The 21,933-nt window shown below is 47.5% G+C and overlaps 2 protein-coding genes across 2 annotated transcripts; both read left to right on the top strand.

Moving 5' to 3' along the window:
• Positions 1-13,412: 13,412 nt before the first annotated feature.
• On the top strand, positions 13,413-16,579 carry LOC141246814 (uncharacterized). Its single transcript, XM_073669150.1, has 7 exons — positions 13,413-13,529; positions 14,304-14,342; positions 14,602-14,874; positions 15,153-15,248; positions 15,320-15,400; positions 15,718-15,813; positions 16,276-16,579. Exons 1-7 carry the CDS (start codon positions 13,501-13,503, stop codon positions 16,577-16,579), a joined length of 918 nt encoding a protein of 305 aa, XP_073525251.1. The 5' UTR covers positions 13,413-13,500.
• A 554-nt stretch (positions 16,580-17,133) lies between these two features.
• LOC141246813 (uncharacterized) lies at positions 17,134-18,201 on the top strand. The gene is made up of 4 exons (XM_073669149.1): positions 17,134-17,432; positions 17,510-17,638; positions 17,728-17,858; positions 17,931-18,201. The coding sequence occupies exons 1-4, from the start codon at positions 17,145-17,147 to the stop codon at positions 18,199-18,201; spliced, it is 819 nt and encodes a 272-aa protein (XP_073525250.1). The 5' UTR covers positions 17,134-17,144.
• Positions 18,202-21,933: the final 3,732 nt, after the last annotated feature.

Raw genomic sequence — 21,933 nt, 5'->3', positions numbered from 1 at the left:
TTTAGAGCTTGGGTCACTTCCACTATCAGAGGTTCGGGCAGTCAGGTGTCTTATGCCCGAAATGACCTCCAGGGGTTATGGCCCATTACCCCCCCCTGACAGTGCTGGACATTATATTTGATTAGCCTCAGATTGATTAGTGTAATTTTCTGACTTTTTTGAAAATTTAATTTTTTGTGAAAATCTCCGCTAAATGAGGGAATAATATGTTAGAGGGCATCCCAGGAGGGTTCCAAATGTGTGGGTAAAATATATATCCCACGAGGGAAAAATTGAAAAAAAGTTGGAAAAAAATTTTTTTGTGTGTCAGACTTCCAGAGAGGGGAACATGTCAGTGCGCGCATCCGATTTCAGTTCCAGAGCGATTCCTCCGATGAGTCCTTGATACTTAGTCGTTTTTGCCAAATTTTTCACTTTTTTGAAAATTTCACTTTTTTGTGAAAACATCCACTAAATGAGGTTCTAATATGTTAGAGGGCATCCCAGGAGGGCTCCAAATGTGTGGGTAAAATATATATCCCACGGGTGGAAAATTGAAAAAAAGTTGAAAAAAAAATTTTTTTGGGACTTTGGAAGTCTGACACAAGTTGAAAATTTTTCTGAGAGGGGAACATGTCAGTGCGTGCATCCGATTTCAGTTCCAGAGCGATTGCTCCGATGAGTCCTTGATACTTAGTCGTTTTTTCAAAAAATTTCACTTTTTTGAAAATTTCACTTTTTTGTGAAAACATCCGCAAAATGAGGTTATAATATGTTAGAGGGCATCCCAGGAGGGCTCCAAAAGTGTGGGTAAAATATATATCCCACAGGGGGAAAATTGAAAATAAGTTGAAAAAAAAATGTTTGGACTTAGAAAATTTTTCAACTTGTGTCAGACTTCCAGAGAGGGGAACATGTCAGTGCGCGCATCCGATTTCAGTTCCAGAGCGATTCCTCCGATGAGTCCTTGATACTTAGTCGTTTTTGCCAAATTTTTCACTTTTTTGAAAATTTCACTTTTTTGTGAAAACATCCACTAAATGAGGTTCTAATATGTTAGAGGGCATCCCAGGAGGGCTCCAAATGTGTGGGTAAAATATATATCCCACGGGTGGAAAGTTGAAAAAAAGTTGAAAAAAAAATTTTTTTGGGACTTTGGAAGTCTGACACAAGTTGAAAATTTTTCTGAGAGGGGAACATGTCAGTGCGCGCATCCGATTTCAGTTCCAGAGCGATTGCTCCGATGAGTCCTTGATACTTAGTCGTTTTTTCAAAAAATTTCACTTTTTTGAAAATTTCACTTTTTTGTGAAAACATCCGCTAAATGAGGTTCTAATATGTTAGAGGGCATCCCAGGAGGGCTCCAAATGTGTGGGTAAAATATATATCCCACAGGTGGAAAATTGAAAAAAAGTTGAAAAAAAAATTTTTTGGGGACTTCGAAAATTTTTCAACTTGTGTCAGACTTCCAGAGAGGGGAGCATGTCAGTGCGTGCATCCGATTTCAGTTCCAGAGCGATTGCTCCGATGAGTCCTTGATACTTAGTCGTTTTTTCAAAAAATTTCACTTTTTTGAAAATTTCACTTTTTTGTGAAAACATCCGCAAAATGAGGTTCTAATATGTTAGAGGGCATCCCAGGAGGGCTCCAAAAGTGTGGGTAAAATATATATCCCACAGGGGGAAAATTGAAAAAAAGTTGAAAAAAAAAATGTTTGGACTTAGAAAATTTTCTCACATGTGTCAGACTTCCAGAGAGGGGAGCATGTCAGTGCGCGCATCCGATTTCAGTTCCAGAGCGATTCCTCCGATGAGTCCTTGATACTTAGTCGTTTTTGCCAAATTTTTCACTTTTTTGAAAATTTCACTTTTTTGTGAAAACATCCGCTAAATGAGGTTCTAATATGTTAGAGGGCATCCCAGGAGGGCTCCAAATGTGTGGGTAAAATATATATCCCACAGGTGGAAAATTGAAAAAAAGTTGAAAAAAATTTTTTTGGGACTTAGAAAATTTTTCAACTTGTGTCAGACTTCCAGAGAGGGGAGCATGTCAGTGCGTGCATCCGATTTCAGTTCCAGAGCGATTGCTCCGATGAGTCCTTGATACTTCGTCGTTTTTTCAAAAAATTTCACTTTTTTGAAAATTTCACTTTTTTGTGAAAACATCCGCTAAATGAGGTTCTAATATGTTAGAGGGCATCCCAGGAGGGCTCCAAATGTGTGGGTAAAATATATATCCCACAGGTGGAAAATTGAAAAAAAGTTGAAAAAAAATTTTTTTGGGACTTAGAAAATTTTTCAACTTGTGTCAGACTTCCAGAGAGGGGAGCATGTCAGTGCGCGCATCCGATTTCAGTTCCAGAGCGATTGCTCCGATGAGTCCTTGATACTTAGTCGTTTTTTCAAAAAAATTCACTTTTTTGAAAATTTCACTTTTTTGTGAAAACATACGCAAAATGAGGTTATAATATGTTAGAGGGCATCCCAGGAGGGCTCCAAAAGTGTGGGTAAAATATATATCCCACAGGGGGAAAATTGAAAAAAAGTTTAAAAAAAATAATTTTTGGACTTAGAAAATTTTCTCACATGTGTCAGACTTCCAGAGAGGGGAGCATGTCAGTGCGCGCATCCGATTTCAGTTCCAGAGCGATTCGCGCGATGAGTCCTTCATACTTAGTTGTTTTTGCCAATTTTCAGATATTTGTCCGGAATGGGGTCAATAAACCTTGGGTAAATACGGTTAACTCCTGTACCATGTTCTGCTAAGTAACCGGATTTACTCAAAATGAAGGGACTTTGCCGTTTTTTAGACCCTGGGTCACTCCCACTATCAAAGGTGCAGGCATTCAGGTGTCTGATGCCCAAAATGACCTCCAGGGGTTATGGCCCATTACCCTCCCCCCCCCCCCGACAGTGCTGGACATTCAGTTCAGTTTTTGCTTTTCATTTATTTTTATTTTATTTGTCCGGAATGGGGGGGTGAATAAACTTTGGGTACATCCGGTTAACATCTGCACTATGTTCTGCTAAGTAACCGGATTAGGGTGAATAAACTTTGGGTACATCCGGTTAACATCTGTACCATGTTCTGCTAAGTAACCGGATTAGGGTGAATAAACTTTGGGTACATCCGGTTAACATCTGCACCATGTTCTGCTAAGTAACGGGATTAGGGTGAATAAACTTTGGGTACATCCGGTTAACATCTGTACTATGTTCTGCTAAGTAACCGGATTAGGGTGAATAAACTTTGGGTACATCCGGTTAACATCTGTACTATGTTCTGCTAAGTAACCGGATTAGGGTGAATAAACTTTGGGTACATCCGGTTAACATCTGCACTATGTTCTGCTAAGTAACCGGATTAGGGTGAATAAACTTTGGGTACATCCGGTTAACATCTGTACTATGTTCTGCTAAGTAACCGGATTAGGGTGAATAAACTTTGGGTACATCCGGTTAACATCTGTACCATGTTCTGCTAAGTAACCGGATTAGGGTGAATAAACTTTGGGTACATCCGGTTAACATCTGTACTATGTTCTGCTAAGTAACCGGATTAGGGTGAATAAACTGGGGTGTATATAGAGGCTGCTGGGCTGTATATAGAAGCTGCTGGGCTGTATATAGAGGCTGCTGGGCTGTATATAGAGGCTGCTGCTGGGCTGTATATAGAGGCTGCTGCTGCTGGGGTGTATATAGAGGCTGCTGCTGGGCTGTATATAGAGGCTGCTGGGGTGTATATAGAGGCTGCTGCTGGGCTGTATATAGAGGCTGCTGCTGCTGGGGTGTATATAGAGGCTGCTGGGCTGTATATAGAGGCTGCTGCTGGGCTGTATATAGAGGCTGCTGCTGGGCTGTATATAGAGGCTGCTGCTGCTGGGTGTATATAGAGGCTGCTGGGGTGTATATAGAAGCTGATGGGGTGTATATAGAAGCTGCTGGGCTGTATATAGAGGCTGCTGGGCTGTATATAGAGGCTGCTGCTGGGCTGTATATAGAGGCTGCTGCTGCTGGGGTGTATATAGAGGCTGCTGGGCTGTATATAGAGGCTGCTGCTGGGCTGTATATAGAGGCTGCTGCTGCTGGGTGTATATAGAGGCTGCTGGGGTGTATATAGAAGCTGCTGGGGTGTATATAGAGGCTGCTCGGCTGTATATAGAGGCTGCTCGGCTGTATATAGAGGCTGCTGGGGTGTATATAGAGGCTGCTGGGCTGTATATAGAAGCTGCTGGGCTGTATATAGAGGCTGCTGGGCTGTATATAGAGGCTGCTGCTGGGCTGTATATAGAGGCTGCTGCTGCTGGGGTGTATATAGAGGCTGCTGCTGGGCTGTATATAGAGGCTGCTGGGGTGTATATAGAGGCTGCTGCTGGGCTGTATATAGAGGCTGCTGCTGCTGGGGTGTATATAGAGGCTGCTGCTGGGCTGTATATAGAGGCTGCTGGGGTGTATATAGAGGCTGCTGCTGGGCTGTATATAGAGGCTGCTGCTGCTGGGGTGTATATAGAGGCTGCTGGGCTGTATATAGAGGCTGCTGCTGGGCTGTATATAGAGGCTGCTGCTGCTGGGTGTATATAGAGGCTGCTGGGGTGTATATAGAAGCTGCTGGGGTGTATATAGAAGCTGCTGGGCTGTATATAGAGGCTGCTGGGGTGTATATAGAGGCTGCTGCTGGGCTGTATATAGAGGCTGCTGCTGCTGGGGTGTATATAGAGGCTGCTGGGCTGTATATAGAGGCTGCTGCTGGGCTGTATATAGAGGCTGCTGCTGCTGGGTGTATATAGAGGCTGCTGGGGTGTATATAGAAGCTGCTGGGGTGTATATAGAAGCTGCTCGGCTGTATATAGAGGCTGCTCGGCTGTATATAGAGGCTGCTGGGGTGTATATAGAGGCTGCTGGGCTGTATATAGAAGCTGCTGGGCTGTATATAGAGGCTGCTGGGCTGTATATAGAGGCTGCTGCTGGGCTGTATATAGAGGCTGCTGCTGCTGGGCTGTATATAGAGGCTGCTGCTGGGCTGTATATAGAGGCTGCTGGGGTGTATATAGAGGCTGCTGCTGGGCTGTATATAGAGGCTGCTGCTGCTGGGGTGTATATAGAGGCTGCTGGGCTGTATATAGAGGCTGCTGCTGGGCTGTATATAGAGGCTGCTGCTGCTGGGTGTATATAGAGGCTGCTGGGGTGTATATAGAAGCTGCTGGGGTGTATATAGAAGCTGCTGGGCTGTATATAGAGGCTGCTGGGGTGTATATAGAAGCTGCTGGGGTGTATATAGAAGCTGCTCGGCTGTATATAGAGGCTGCTCGGCTGTATATAGAGGCTGCTGGGGTGTATATAGAGGCTGCTGGGCTGTATATAGAAGCTGCTGGGCTGTATATAGAGGCTGCTGGGCTGTATATAGAGGCTGCTGCTGGGCTGTATATAGAGGCTGCTGCTGCTGGGCTGTATATAGAGGCTGCTGCTGGGCTGTATATAGAGGCTGCTGGGGTGTATATAGAGGCTGCTGCTGGGCTGTATATAGAGGCTGCTGCTGCTGGGGTGTATATAGAGGCTGCTGGGCTGTATATAGAGGCTGCTGCTGGGCTGTATATAGAGGCTGCTGCTGCTGGGTGTATATAGAGGCTGCTGGGGTGTATATAGAAGCTGCTGGGGTGTATATAGAAGCTGCTGGGCTGTATATAGAGGCTGCTGGGGTGTATATAGAGGCTGCTGCTGGGCTGTATATAGAGGCTGCTGCTGCTGGGGTGTATATAGAGGCTGCTGGGCTGAATATAGAGGCTGCTGCTGGGCTGTATATAGAGGCTGCTGCTGCTGGGTGTATATAGAGGCTGCTGGGGTGTATATAGAAGCTGCTGGGGTGTATATAGAGGCTGCTCGGCTGTATATAGAGGCTGCTCGGCTGTATATAGAGGCTGCTCGGCTGTATATAGAGGCTGCTGGGGTGTATATAGAGGCTGCTGGGCTGTATATAGAAGCTGCTGGGCTGTATATAGAGGCTGCTGCTGGGCTGTATATAGAGGCTGCTGCTGCTGGGGTGTATATAGAGGCTGCTGCTGGGCTGTATATAGAGGCTGCTGGGGTGTATATAGAGGCTGCTGCTGGGCTGTATATAGAGGCTGCTGCTGCTGGGGTGTATATAGAGGCTGCTGCTGGGCTGTATATAGAGGCTGCTGGGGTGTATATAGAGGCTGCTGCTGGGCTGTATATAGAGGCTGCTGCTGCTGGGGTGTATATAGAGGCTGCTGGGCTGTATATAGAGGCTGCTGCTGGGCTGTATATAGAGGCTGCTGCTGGGCTGTATATAGAGGCTGCTGCTGCTGGGTGTATATAGAGGCTGCTGGGGTGTATATAGAAGCTGCTGGGGTGTATATAGAAGCTGCTGGGCTGTATATAGAGGCTGCTGGGGTGTATATAGAGGCTGCTGCTGGGCTGTATATAGAGGCTGCTGCTGCTGGGTGTATATAGAGGCTGCTGGGGTGTATATAGAAGCTGCTGGGGTGTATATAGAAGCTGCTGGGCTGTATATAGAGGCTGCTGGGGTGTATATAGAAGCTGCTGGGCTGTATATAGAGGCTGCTGGGGTGTATATAGAAGCTGCTGGGGTGTATATAGAGGCTGCTGGGGTGTATATAGAAGCTGCTGGGGTGTATATAGAAGCTGCTGGGCTGTATATAGAGGCTGCTGGGGTGTATATAGAGGCTGCTGCTGGGCTGTATATAGAGGCTGCTGCTGCTGGGGTGTATATAGAGGCTGCTGGGCTGTATATAGAGGCTGCTGCTGGGCTGTATATAGAGGCTGCTGCTGCTGGGTGTATATAGAGGCTGCTGGGGTGTATATAGAAGCTGCTGGGGTGTATATAGAAGCTGCTCGGCTGTATATAGAGGCTGCTCGGCTGTATATAGAGGCTGCTGGGGTGTATATAGAGGCTGCTGGGCTGTATATAGAAGCTGCTGGGCTGTATATAGAGGCTGCTGGGCTGTATATAGAGGCTGCTGGGGTGTATATAGAAGCTGCTGGGGTGTATATAGAGGCTGCTGGGCTGTATATAGAGGCTGCTGGGGTGTATATAGAGGCTGCTGCTGGGCTGTATATAGAGGCTGCTGCTGGGCTGTATATAGAGGCTGCTGCTGGGCTGTATATAGAGGCTGCTGCTGCTGGGTGTATATAGAGGCTGCTGGGGTGTATATAGAAGCTGCTGGGGTGTATATAGAAGCTGCTGGGCTGTATATAGAGGCTGCTGGGCTGTATATAGAGGCTGCTGCTGCTGGGCTGTATATAGAGGCTGCTGCTGCTGGGGTGTATATAGAGGCTGCTGGGCTGTATATAGAGGCTGCTGCTGGGCTGTATATAGAGGCTGCTGCTGCTGGGTGTATATAGAGGCTGCTGGGGTGTATATAGAAGCTGCTGGGGTGTATATAGAAGCTGCTGGGCTGTATATAGAGGCTGCTGGGGTGTATATAGAGGCTGCTGCTGGGCTGTATATAGAGGCTGCTGCTGCTGGGTGTATATAGAGGCTGCTGGGGTGTATATAGAAGCTGCTGGGCTGTATATAGAGGCTGCTGGGCTGAATATAGAGGCTGCTGCTGGGCTGTATATAGAGGCTGCTGCTGCTGGGTGTATATAGAGGCTGCTGGGGTGTATATAGAAGCTGCTGGGGTGTATATAGAGGCTGCTCGGCTGTATATAGAGGCTGCTCGGCTGTATATAGAGGCTGCTCGGCTGTATATAGAGGCTGCTGGGGTGTATATAGAGGCTGCTGGGCTGTATATAGAAGCTGCTGGGCTGTATATAGAGGCTGCTGGGCTGTATATAGAGGCTGCTGCTGGGCTGTATATAGAGGCTGCTGCTGCTGGGCTGTATATAGAGGCTGCTGGGGTGTATATAGAGGCTGCTGCTGGGCTGTATATAGAGGCTGCTGCTGGGGTGTATATAGAGGCTGCTGCTGGGCTGTATATAGAGGCTGCTGGGGTGTATATAGAGGCTGCTGCTGGGCTGTATATAGAGGCTGCTGCTGCTGGGGTGTATATAGAGGCTGCTGGGCTGTATATAGAGGCTGCTGCTGGGCTGTATATAGAGGCTGCTGCTGGGCTGTATATAGAGGCTGCTGCTGCTGGGTGTATATAGAGGCTGCTGGGGTGTATATAGAAGCTGCTGGGGTGTATATAGAAGCTGCTGGGCTGTATATAGAGGCTGCTGGGGTGTATATAGAGGCTGCTGCTGGGCTGTATATAGAGGCTGCTGCTGCTGGGGTGTATATAGAGGCTGCTGGGCTGTATATAGAGGCTGCTGCTGGGCTGTATATAGAGGCTGCTGCTGCTGGGTGTATATAGAGGCTGCTGGGGTGTATATAGAAGCTGCTGGGGTGTATATAGAAGCTGCTCGGCTGTATATAGAGGCTGCTCGGCTGTATATAGAGGCTGCTGGGGTGTATATAGAGGCTGCTGGGCTGTATATAGAAGCTGCTGGGCTGTATATAGAGGCTGCTGGGCTGTATATAGAGGCTGCTGGGGTGTATATAGAAGCTGCTGGGGTGTATATAGAGGCTGCTGGGCTGTATATAGAGGCTGCTGGGGTGTATATAGAGGCTGCTGCTGGGCTGTATATAGAGGCTGCTGCTGGGCTGTATATAGAGGCTGCTGCTGGGCTGTATATAGAGGCTGCTGCTGCTGGGTGTATATAGAGGCTGCTGGGGTGTATATAGAAGCTGCTGGGGTGTATATAGAAGCTGCTGGGCTGTATATAGAGGCTGCTGGGCTGTATATAGAGGCTGCTGCTGCTGGGCTGTATATAGAGGCTGCTGCTGCTGGGGTGTATATAGAGGCTGCTGGGCTGTATATAGAGGCTGCTGCTGGGCTGTATATAGAGGCTGCTGCTGCTGGGTGTATATAGAGGCTGCTGGGGTGTATATAGAAGCTGCTGGGGTGTATATAGAAGCTGCTGGGCTGTATATAGAGGCTGCTGGGGTGTATATAGAGGCTGCTGCTGGGCTGTATATAGAGGCTGCTGCTGCTGGGTGTATATAGAGGCTGCTGGGGTGTATATAGAAGCTGCTGGGCTGTATATAGAGGCTGCTGGGCTGAATATAGAGGCTGCTGCTGGGCTGTATATAGAGGCTGCTGCTGCTGGGTGTATATAGAGGCTGCTGGGGTGTATATAGAAGCTGCTGGGGTGTATATAGAGGCTGCTCGGCTGTATATAGAGGCTGCTCGGCTGTATATAGAGGCTGCTCGGCTGTATATAGAGGCTGCTGGGGTGTATATAGAGGCTGCTGGGCTGTATATAGAAGCTGCTGGGCTGTATATAGAGGCTGCTGGGCTGTATATAGAGGCTGCTGCTGGGCTGTATATAGAGGCTGCTGCTGCTGGGCTGTATATAGAGGCTGCTGGGGTGTATATAGAGGCTGCTGCTGGGCTGTATATAGAGGCTGCTGCTGGGGTGTATATAGAGGCTGCTGCTGGGCTGTATATAGAGGCTGCTGGGGTGTATATAGAGGCTGCTGCTGGGCTGTATATAGAGGCTGCTGCTGCTGGGGTGTATATAGAGGCTGCTGGGCTGTATATAGAGGCTGCTGCTGGGCTGTATATAGAGGCTGCTGCTGGGCTGTATATAGAGGCTGCTGCTGCTGGGTGTATATAGAGGCTGCTGGGGTGTATATAGAAGCTGCTGGGGTGTATATAGAAGCTGCTGGGCTGTATATAGAGGCTGCTGGGGTGTATATAGAGGCTGCTGCTGGGCTGTATATAGAGGCTGCTGCTGCTGGGGTGTATATAGAGGCTGCTGGGCTGTATATAGAGGCTGCTGCTGGGCTGTATATAGAGGCTGCTGCTGCTGGGTGTATATAGAGGCTGCTGGGGTGTATATAGAAGCTGCTGGGGTGTATATAGAAGCTGCTCGGCTGTATATAGAGGCTGCTCGGCTGTATATAGAGGCTGCTGGGGTGTATATAGAGGCTGCTGGGCTGTATATAGAAGCTGCTGGGCTGTATATAGAGGCTGCTGGGCTGTATATAGAGGCTGCTGGGGTGTATATAGAAGCTGCTGGGGTGTATATAGAGGCTGCTGGGCTGTATATAGAGGCTGCTGGGGTGTATATAGAGGCTGCTGGGCTGTATATAGAGGCTGCTGCTGGGCTGTATATAGAGGCTGCTGCTGGGCTGTATATAGAGGCTGCTGCTGCTGGGTGTATATAGAGGCTGCTGGGGTGTATATAGAAGCTGCTGGGGTGTATATAGAAGCTGCTGGGCTGTATATAGAGGCTGCTGGGCTGTATATAGAGGCTGCTGCTGCTGGGCTGTATATAGAGGCTGCTGCTGCTGGGGTGTATATAGAGGCTGCTGGGCTGTATATAGAGGCTGCTGCTGGGCTGTATATAGAGGCTGCTGCTGCTGGGTGTATATAGAGGCTGCTGGGGTGTATATAGAAGCTGCTGGGGTGTATATAGAAGCTGCTCGGCTGTATATAGAGGCTGCTCGGCTGTATATAGAGGCTGCTGGGGTGTATATAGAGGCTGCTGGGCTGTATATAGAAGCTGCTGGGCTGTATATAGAGGCTGCTGGGCTGTATATAGAGGCTGCTGCTGGGCTGTATATAGAGGCTGCTGCTGCTGGGTGTATATAGAGGCTGCTGGGGTGTATATAGAAGCTGCTGGGGTGTATATAGAAGCTGCTCGGCTGTATATAGAGGCTGCTGGGCTGTATATAGAGGCTGCTGCTGGGCTGTATATAGAGGCTGCTGCTGCTGGGTGTATATAGAGGCTGCTGGGGTGTATATAGAAGCTGCTGGGGTGTATATAGAAGCTGCTCGGCTGTATATAGAGGCTGCTCGGCTGTATATAGAGGCTGCTGGGGTGTATATAGAGGCTGCTGGGCTGTATATAGAAGCTGCTGGGGTGTATATAGAGCCTGCTGGGCTGTATATAGAGGCTGCTGCTGGGCTGTATATAGAGGCTGCTGCTGGGCTGTATATAGAGGCTGCTGCTGCTGGGTGTACTAACCAGAAAATGTGACTGCCTCAGCCAATCACAGGCCATAGTTAACCAGATTTACCCAAAGTCCATTTTCCCTAAACTGGGTAAATCCAGTTAATTTGTAGCATATAGCGCAGGCGGTAACCGAAGTCCATTCTTCCCCAATCCGGTGAACATCTGCACTATATGCTACTACTTAACCGCATTTACTCAAAATGAAGGGAGTTTGTCGTTTTTTAGACCCTGGGTCACTGCCCCCCCCCGTGCTGGATCTGCCCCCGCAGTATTCGCTTTCTGCCCTCCATCCCACGTGCTTGATCTCATGCAGCGGGTGAGAGCGGGCAGAGTAGGCGTGAGCGGGTAGAGCAGAGTGAGGGTAGTAGCAGAGAGTGGGACAGCGGGGGGAGAGTAGAACACAACGGGAGACAGTAGAGCACAGTGGGGACAGCGGAGAACGGGTCAGTGGAGCACAGCGGGGAACAGCAGAGAAAGGGTCAGTGAAGCAGAGCAAGTGGTAAAGGGCCGAATGGAGCACAGCGGCGGACAGTAGAGAAGGGGTCAGTGAAGCAGAGCAAGTGGTAAAGGGCCGAATGGAGCACAGCGGCGGACAGTAGAGAAGGGGTCAGTGAAGCAGAGCAAGTAGAGCGGGGGTGAATGGAGCACAGCGGCGGACAGCAGAGAAGGTGTCAGTGAAGCAGAGCTAGTAGAGCAAGGGTGAATGGAGCACAGTGGCGGACAGCAGAGAAGGTGTCAGTGAAGCAGAGCAAGTAGAACGGGGGTGAATGGAGCACAGCGGCGGACAGCAGAGAAGGTGTCAGTGAAGCAGAGCAAGTAGAACGGGGGTGAATGGAGCACAGCGGCGGACAGCAGAGAAGGTGTCAGTGAAGCAGAGCTAGTAGAGCAAGGGTGAATGGAGCACAGTGGCGGACAGCAGAGAAGGTGTCAGTGAAGCAGAGCAAGTAGAACGGGGGTGAATGGAGCACAGCGGCGGACAGCAGAGAAGGTGTCAGTGAAGCAGAGCAAGTAGAACGGGGGTGAATGGAGCACAGCGGCGGACAGCAGAGAAGGTGTCAGTGAAGCAGAGCAAGTAGAACGGGGGTGAATGGAGCACAGCGGCGGACAGCAGAGAAGGTGTCAGTGGAGCAGAGCTAGTAGAGCAAGGGTGAATGGAGCACAGTGGCGGACAGCAGAGGAGTCAGCGGAGCACAGGAGGGGACATCGGGGCAGAGAGGGGATAAAGCGGGGGAAGAGAGGGGCAGAGCAGGGGAGCTGCGGTCTATACCTGCTCAAGGGCCTTTGGTGATGTCACAGTCATGTGATCTCTGAGTGAGTGTGTGTGTGTATATATACATGCGGTGTGTATATATGTGTCCCCTCACCCTACATTGCTGCGGCGCCGTCTGCACCCACCTCCGTGCAGCCACAGCCTCTAGGAAAGACCGCGGCTTGCGGCCTGTGCACGGAGGTGGCTGCAGGCAGTGCAGTGGCGATGTCGGGCGAAGGGGAATGGGGGAAGGGGTTCCAGCGATGGCGGGTCCAGGCGACTCCTGGCGGCGGGTGAGTTCCACTTCTGGTGAGCATGGTTCAATTCCCGCGGCAATTTGCGGCTGGACTGCGCCTGTCCTTGATTGGTTCTGGCCGGCCGGGATTGGTTCAGCGACGTGGGATTTCGGTTACGGAACTGGAAGCACAAGGCAATTATATAGTAATAATAATAATCGATTATTTCTATATAGCGCTAACATATTCCGCAGAGCTTTACATACATTATCAGTATATATATATATATATATATATATATATATATATATATTTTACACAGATTTCACATACAGTGACAGAACTACCCAACTCTGAGATTGTTCCCACACAGCCTGGCGTTGGGGGGCTCCGTCTGAGATAAGGTGCTATATTCAGCTAGGATGCATTTTATAAAGAGGTCTCTCTCCAGTCAGGGGGATTAATGACCGTGTCCCTCATCTGCATTATACACCACAGGGAACCCTGGTTTTACAGATTTCTGCTGCCTTCACCATAGCCCATAGGACACGTAACATATGACCTTATTGTAGGATTATACACTAACATGTCCCTGTGTACATTACAGCTGTGTTAAAAAAACAAAAATATGAGATAAGGTGACAGACTGTCCCCCTCCCTGGCGATGATGGCACAGTGAGCAGCATTTATGGCTTCTATCCAGGCATCAGCAGAACCTGCAGGGAGGGCGAATATAGGAGCATTATTGCTTCTGAAATCAGTGAAAAAAGAAAAAAACCCATCACATGGACTGAGAATGCCAGTTTAAAAAAAGAAATCTGAAGCATCTCCCACCTTTGGTCCCTAGAGGGGGGGCTTACAATGTTTATAGTATGAGAGAAAAAAAGGTGATGCTTCTCCTCTTTGGTCCATAGAGGGAGGGCTTACAATATTTAAAATGTATAGCACACCCCCTGTAATTGATAAAGTATAAATTCAGTGGCCTGAACCCAGAGCATTATCACAAGGTGAGGTGCTGTGTGCTGAAACGTTTGGTATAGCTATCCTGCCTGGAATGGAGCCTGCTGCTAGTGACGTGGAGGGGTGAGTAGAATTGCTGCTATCTCTTCTATATGCTGGATTTGGACAGTGGGCAGTTGTAGGACGCCTTGCTATGGGGGAATTTCATTCTCTAGTGCAGAGGTCCCTAACTCCAGTCCTCACAGATCTATGCTAATCCCTACCTGCAGTTTTGGTTTAGAGCAAAACCTATAAGTTTCAGATAAAAGCTGTGCACATCCATTCATTTTTGTTTCTTAACAAAATGTGTCAAAAGCTCAGGTTTTTACTGTGCTTTTCAAAGAAATGTCCTGTCAATTCTTACTTGCATTATTGCTGCAGAAAGCAGATTTTACAACTCATTGAAATCAATGAGATGCAGCAAAAATGCACATTTGGCTTTTGATAACATCAAGCTTCAATGTACTTCCCCCATAGACAGAAAAACACAGGAAAAACACAATGCAAAAATGTACTCAAAATATTCCCACCTGTGGTCCATGGAGGGAGTAAGTGCAATGTTTATGTTTAAATGTGAATTCATGGCATGCCCTCTGCATCTGATTGATGTATAAATTCATTGTCAGAAGGCTCAGGTGAATCCAGGTAACTGCTGGCATAGTGCACAGCAAGGCAATCTGATCAACCACGATCCACTAGAGAATGACATCCACCCAATGTACAGAGTCACTGCTGCCCCAAGAAAGACTGAAGAAAACAACCAGCGGGGATTTGTTGTTTTATTGCAGGGAAATAGGCTGTGAGATTTTTTTTTTACAGGCTAGGTTTTATTTTTATATGATGTGTTTTTTAATACAGATCCCATGGTGTTGTGGATCCGCCGGCTGCTGGGCGCAAGTATGTACATTACCTACCAGTGTCTTACATTTGCCAATATGTATAGCATTTTTTATTCCCTTCTGGGTGTCTATGGGTGAATGACCTTACTTGATGCAATACGCAGTCACACTGTGACAGTGATACCACATGGAGCGGTGTGAAGTCTGCCATTTTGTCATGTCTGTAACTTTTTGAGCACTTTATGAATGTGTAAGGCCGTATTCCCTTTGACAATAGTTGCACGGTGCATCACCAGTCTTATACTGCTTTTTTTTAGAACATATAGCACGAGGACATACCTGACCTGCCCAGTTTGCTCTAGAGTATCAGAGCGACTGGACAAACATCTACACGCAGTGTGCATGACCCAAAATTCTGCCGAGGAGAGGAAAGCCGCTATTGCTGATGCAAGGGCCAGAGTTAGAGAAATCACATCCAAAGGGACAAGCATACACGAGAAGGACATTATGTCTCTTCAAACATTGGCCAACGTAATCCCTTTCCTTGAGGATAGAGGGTACCTCATAGTCCGGGAGCCAACTGCGGCCAGGTAGGCTCCACTTTTTCCTATCAATAATAATAATAATCATCAATGTTTTGGCTATATCACATGACTTTGTATGTTTAATATATTAGTGTTGAACGATCTGATCGGCCCAACTTCAGGATGGATCAGGCACTTTTTTGGCAGACTGGGTTTAAGGTTAGGGCCGATCACCGATTGTCGGTCAGATTGGGTCGATGCTTTTGACCCCATGTAACCCAGGATGGCTCATTGCCATTTGATATGCATGTCCGTTAATCAGGTGGCTTTTTATAAATTTACAGTACTGTCCAACTTGAGGAGCAGACTGCAGGTACCAGCAGCACTGCCCCTGCGGTGGAGTTTGAAGTGGTCCAGGAGAGCGAGACGTCTGAGAGTGTGTAAGTGTCAGTCTATCTGTCTGTGTCAGTCAGTCAGTCTGTCTTACACATAATGCTTTCTCTCCTCACAGTGCCAGTGCCGTGCATCCCTCTGCTCAGTCAACTCAAGTATCTCCTTCAAGAGAAGAAGACCTCCAGAGATCGCCTGTACAGTGAGTTTATTGCTTAGTCTTTTCATTAGGATACACTCAGCATTCACAGTTAAAGGGTCTTGTCCGGGCTTTTCCTAAAATCTGTGTGTGGATCTAGGCTACAAAATGCTGACAGTTTGTAAGTTACACCCTGTTAGTATTTTGGATGGTTACCCAGATATCACAATTCAGCGTGTGGAGGAGCAGCACAGCCTCTATCTAAATCCCTGATTTTTGGTCAGATTGGGTCGATGCATTTGACCCCATCTAACCCAGGATGGCTCATCGCCATTTGATATGCATGTCTGTTAATCAGGTGGCTTTTTATAAATGTACAGTACTGTCCAACTTGAGGAGCAGACTGCAGGTACCAGCAGTACTGCCTCTGCGGTGGAATTTGAAGTGGTCCAGGAGAGCGAGATGTCCGAGAGTGTGTAAGTGTCAGTCTGTCTGTGTCAGTCTGTCTGTGTCAGTCTGTCTGTGTCAGTCTGTCTGTCTAACTCGCACATAATGCTTTCTCTCCTCACAGTGCCAGTGCCGTGCATCCCTCTGCTCAGTCAACTCAAGTATCTCCTTCAAGAGAAGAAGACCTCCAGAGATCGCCTGTACAGTGAGTTTATTGCTTAGTCTTTTCATTAGGATACACTCAGCATTCACAGTTAAAGGGGTTGTCCGGGCTTTTCCTAAAATCTGGGTGTGGATCTAGGCTACAAAATGCTGACAGTTTGTAAGTTACACCCTGTTAGTATTTTGCATAATTCCTTAGATATCACAATTCAGCGAGTGTGGAGGACCCCGTATAGAGGCATATTTGCTTTAGAGCCTGGCTGTAACATCATAACTGGTCGTTTACACCCAGTCTCCAAAATTTGCTGATTGTCATACTAACTTTGTAGGACTGAGCAAGCGGGTCCAGCCACACCCAAACCAAAAGACTCACCAGTTATTACAGACGAGGAATGGGAAACGGAGAATGTGGGAAGTCCAGTCCGCATGGATCCTCAGGTAATGGATGATGAAGAAGTAGCAGACTTACCAGTGGAGAAGGATCCTAGTGAGTGCCAGAGTGATGAAGAGGATGAAGCGTCGTCCGGTGAAGAATACACCTTCTCCTCTGATGAGCTGAAATCCAATGTCTGTGAGCAGGAATCCGCCGTCTCCTCGGAGCAGGAAGTTTCTGATGAGGAGCTGAACAAGTGAGGAAATCTGCACCGTCTCTTTTCTCATCTGTTAATTTTTTATTTTTTTTTATGTAACAAAGTCTGAACTATTGTTCTTGCATCCTACATTATAGAGTCCTAAAAAGAAAATGGAGTGGGCTAAAATTAAGCATGAAAAAAGCCGGTTTATATAAGCGTTTTCCGGATAGTCATCCAGTTCTGATGGGTTTTGCGCAATATTTAAAGACATATGTGGCGTCAATGAAGAAGATCAAGCAGGAGGTGGCAAATGTGTCGAGGTTTCTTTACTTTATGAATAAGGACTGCTTGCGGTTAGATTTTGTACGGGACATTCAGAAGGCACGGTCGTTCTTTGGTAAGCTGCAGGAAGTCGGGCTCTCGAGCCAGACATCATCCAATTATTTAAAGAACTTGAAAAGATTCCTGCGTTATCAGCAAAGAGCAACCAATCTGGCACATGAAGACAAAGCGCTGTATAAAGCCTACAAAATTTTTAATACCGTGACCAAGGAAATCCAAACGTCGCTGGCAAAAGGAGTCTCAAAGGAGGTGGTCAGCAACAGGCGAGTTATGAGCTTATATGAATGTGTGTATATTTTGTTAATTGCTCTTTTGTTCCAAGGGATTTCACATGGCTGTATGTAACCATATGTTTTCTCCATCTTAGGTTTGACGCATTAACCACAATGCATTTGAAGCCAGCGGAATATCTAAAGATCTTAAATGTGGCCAAGAACTCCTTTTCAAAATCACTCCAATATATAAAAGGTGGTAGCAAAATAATATATCATCAGCTCAACGTCCTGTACTATTTGGAGACCCTTCTGGTCTTAAAACATGGACAGCGCCCGGGCGTAATTCAAAATCTTACAGTACGTAACCACCTCTTCTGCCTCATCACCTTAATGACACCTGTCACTTAAACTTTCACATCTGTCTTCCCTCACAGGTTTCAGAGTGGGACAGAAGGTCGCCTTACTCATTTCAGGGGAGAGACTTCGTAGTAGTCGGTGTGAAGGCACACAAGACATCCGCCCAACAAGTGGCCTGCTTTGCGCTTTCTCCAACTGAACAAGAAGTAAGATTTCTCAAAGTATCCTTTCCTCATGGAAAATCCCAGAGTCCTTCTCTATCTTACCATGTTTGTATTTGTTTTTGCTTTTACAGTGGCTAGAGGTGTATTTTAACAAAATACGACCCGTTCTGGTCAATGAAAACTCGCCAAATAATTTCTTCCTATCGACCACAGGGGGGGCCATATATAATGTGTCCAATGACATAAAGCGCTATCATACAAGGTAAGATTTAGAAAATCTTTCTGAAAACCTATGTACAGAGCTATGTGTTTGATTCTCTACATTTCATTCTAGGTTTGAGCTTCCCTCTGTAACCAGCCAAATGATTCGGAAAGTCATCGAATCTTGGACCATCTCCAGATTAAAAGACTCCGAAAAACATCTATTTGCAAGATATCTTGGCCACTCCAACGAGACAGCAGAGAGGAACTATAGGGAAAACACCCTAGAAAGCGTTTGTCATGGCCACACTCTTGTGCTTCGATCGTGGGATGAAGAAATGAATGAAAAAGCCAGCACATCAAGGTATTTAACTGTAAGATACAAACTGAAACCTGCTTTGTAACTAAATGTGATTTGTTTCCTAAACGTGCCGTCACACAGCGATCTCGCTAACGAGATCGCTGTGACGTGACGGAGGCGGGACCGCAGTGGCGTCGCTGGCGAGATGTCAAACATGACTATCTCACCAGCGACTCTGACAAGGCGGACCTCCATAGGGGTCCGCTTTGTCAGAGTCGCTGGAAGGTGTCGCCCGCAGCGATCAGCCCGCCCAGCGGGAGATCACCTTTGTTCACCAATGGCCAGGCCATTCCTGAACGAGCAGCGAACTCCCAGCAGGGGCCTGATCGCTGCTTTGTGTCACACAGAGCGACATCGCTAGCGTCATCAAAACGGTGACGCTATGTGAGACAAGGCCTTTAGACTTCTAAAGAGCTGCAGAAGAGGGCACCAGAGAACCTTTGATTAGACAGTTAAAGGTATACTAATTCAATACTATGATTCAACAAAATTGATGACAATCTGGCAAAAAAAAGGTGCATAAGAAAGATCTAAGCCATGATCAGCATGACCCTCAGTTAGCACTTCTCACATGCAACATGCATGCTTATTCATGAGACATTGTCTGGATTATGAATAAGCAGGCATCTAGCACGTGAAATGCGTTGACTGGGGTCACACTGATATGTCACATTGATCTTTGTTATGCACCTTTAAAGAAACAGAAAAAAAATCCATTTGTTTTGAGCCAGATTGTCATCTATTTTGAACTGTGTTTCTGGTGGAGGCAGGGCCGATGTGCAGGCTCCATATGGATTGGAGAATAGTGATGAGTGGGGAGCTGGCTTAAAATGAGTTCAATATTGTGATGCCAATCTAATGGGTGCACTCCGTAAGAGCTCTAATACTCATGGTTTTATTTCAGGGCAGGTTTAGGCTCTTCACCCAGCACTGAAACAATGTCGAGGGCGGGCCAGTCGCTAAAAAGGAGCTCCTCCAGGTAATTCTGGAACATGCTTATGTACATTGAGAGAACTGGTGTTATAGTACAGCCATTTAATGTAATAGCCAGGGCATGTTTGTTTATGAAAGCTGTAAAGCATTAAGACACTTCCCATCATGTAGAGCAGAGATCTCAAACCCCAGGCCTCGAGGGCCGCAAACAGTGCAGGTTTTCAGGATTTCCTTAATCGTCACCTGTGCAATGCTAAGGAAATCCTGCACTGTTTGCGGCCCTCGAGGCCTGGGGTTAGAGATCCCTGCTCTAAATGATGGGAAGTGTCTTAATGCTTTACAGTTTTCAGAAACAAACATGTCCTGGCCCCATCAGTGTCCGTGCACACCTGAGTCACGCTCCTGCAGCATCTGCCTGACAGACCAAGCGCTCGCTCAGTGTCCGGTCCATTGGGCCGCTCAAACGGCCCGACACTGATTCACCGCCGACAGGTATCACATATCTGCCAACTGTTGCTGCGCGTAAGGGAACCCTCATGTTAAAATAAAGACATAAAAAAAATGTAATGCATACTAACACTCAGTATTTGTTTTCTTGTAAAGCACTGAAGGACCCAGCCCTTCTCGTCCGAGGATGAACCCCGTGGTCCTGCTCAAGCGTTTGCCTAATTTATAAAAGGGACAGAACTGTTTTGTTGACTATGGACTCTGAAGACACGAGTATGGAGAAGGGGCGGAATGTTCAGACTTGAAAGCTTGACACTTTTACATGGGCTCTATCCATGCAGCTGACCCACCGTTCTTTATATGTGTGCACTTTATATATTAAAAGTTTCTGAGTTATATTGTTATTTTATTCTATAATAAAGTTATTTTACTGTTGAAGTGTTTGTACTATCATTTATAATTGCTTCTCAACTACTCTGTCCATCCTGGTTGCTTCTGACCAGAAAATGTGACTGCCTCAGCCAATCACAGGCCATAGTTAACCGGATTTACCCAAAGTCCAGTTTCCCTACACTGGGTAAATCCAGTTAATTTGTAGCATATAGCGCAAGCGGTAACCGAAGTCCATTTTTCCCTAATCCGGTGAACAACTGCACTATATGATACTACTTAACAGGATTTACTCAAAATGAAGGGACTTTGCTGGTTTTTTAGACCCTGGGTCACTTCCACTATCAGAGGTGCGGGCATTCAGGTGTCTGATGCCCGAAATGACCCCCAGGGGTTCTGGCACATTACCCCCCCATGACAGTGCTGGACATTATATGTGATTAGCCTCAGATTGATTAGTGTTCACCATTGGTCCCCGGGACCTGCTAAGTCCTTATCATACATACGACACTGGACAACTGGTAATGTTTTAATGTTTGTCTGGAATGGGGTCAATAAACTTTTGGTAAATCCGATTACCATCTGTACCATGTTCTGCTAATTAACGGGATTAGAGTGAATAAACTTTCGGTATATCCGGTTAACATCTGTACCATCTTCTGCTAAATAACCGCATTTACTCAAAATGAAGGGACTTTGTCGTATTTTAGACCCTGGGTCACTTTCACTGTCAAAGGGGCGGGCATTCAGGTGTCTGATACCCGTCCCGGCTGGCCAGGAGAGACGACACCACCACCAGCAGCCGCGTCCCAGCTGGCCAGGGGGGACGACACCACCACCAGCAGCCGCGTCCCAGCTGGCCAGGGAGGACGACATCACCACCAGCAGCCGCGTCCCAGCTGGCCAAGGGGGACGACACCACCACCAGCAGCCGCGTCCCAGCTGGCCAGGGGGGTACACCACCACCAGCAGCCGCGTCTCAGCTGGCCAGGGGGGACGACACCACCACCAGCAGCCGCGTCCCAGCTGGCCAGGGGGGGACGACACCACCACCAGCAGCCGCGTCCCAGCTGGCCAGGGGGGACGACACCACCACCAGCAGCCGCGTTCCCAGCAGGTCAGGGAGGACGACACCACCACCAGCAGCCGCGTCCCAGCTGGCCAGGGGGGTACACCACCACCAGCAGCCGCGTCCCAGCTGGAAAGGGGGGAGACCACCACCAGCAGCCGCGTCCCAGCTGGCCAGGGGGGAGACCACCACCAGCAGCCGCGTCCCAGCTGGCCAGGGGGGAAGACGGCCTCTGCTGGCTCACGTCATACACATATATACATACATTGCCGGCAAAAAAAATCTTTACATTTGTGCAGTAAAAAAAAAACTTTACAAGTAAAATCCGCATCATGATTTCACTTCTTAAAAGTGCACACAATGAAGGAGATAATCAAAAACTATATAATAGCAAAGCTGGCTTAGTAAAATGTAAATATCAATACTAATTAATTAAAATACTAATTGTAACAAAATATCAACAATAAAACACTTGAACGTTAAGATTTTGTGGTTTTGTTGAATTTGTAAAGATTTTTCTTGCCGGCATTGTATAAACTCAAACCAAGTTAGAAGAGGATAGCCGGGTTGCGTTATCATGGAGGCTGGAGAGCCGCATCTCCACAATGCTTCGTTATCTAACTGAAGAAAAAAAAAAAAAGGGGAAAATAATTTGCCATAATATAAATATATAATATTTTTTAATATATAATATATTATGATACAATATATAATATATATACACAAGACCACCAGCAGCCGCGTCCCAGCTGGCCAAGTGGGGACACCAGCAGCAGCGACCCAGGGGGGACAACACAACCACCAGCAGCCGTGTCCCAGCTGGCCAGGGGGGGAGGGACACCACCACCAGCAGCCGCGTCCCAGCTGGCCAGGGGGGACGACACCACCACCAGCAGCCGCGTCTCAGCGGGCCAGGGGGGACGACACCACCACCAG

This window comes from Phyllobates terribilis, unplaced genomic scaffold (assembly GCF_046119375.1).
Source record: "Phyllobates terribilis strain yellow unplaced genomic scaffold, ASM4611937v1 Scaffold_2632__1_contigs__length_117240, whole genome shotgun sequence".
NCBI lineage: Eukaryota > Metazoa > Chordata > Amphibia > Anura > Dendrobatidae > Phyllobates > Phyllobates terribilis.
Note: the sequence above shows the minus strand (reverse complement) of the source record. Positions and strands in the feature narration are given on the sequence as shown.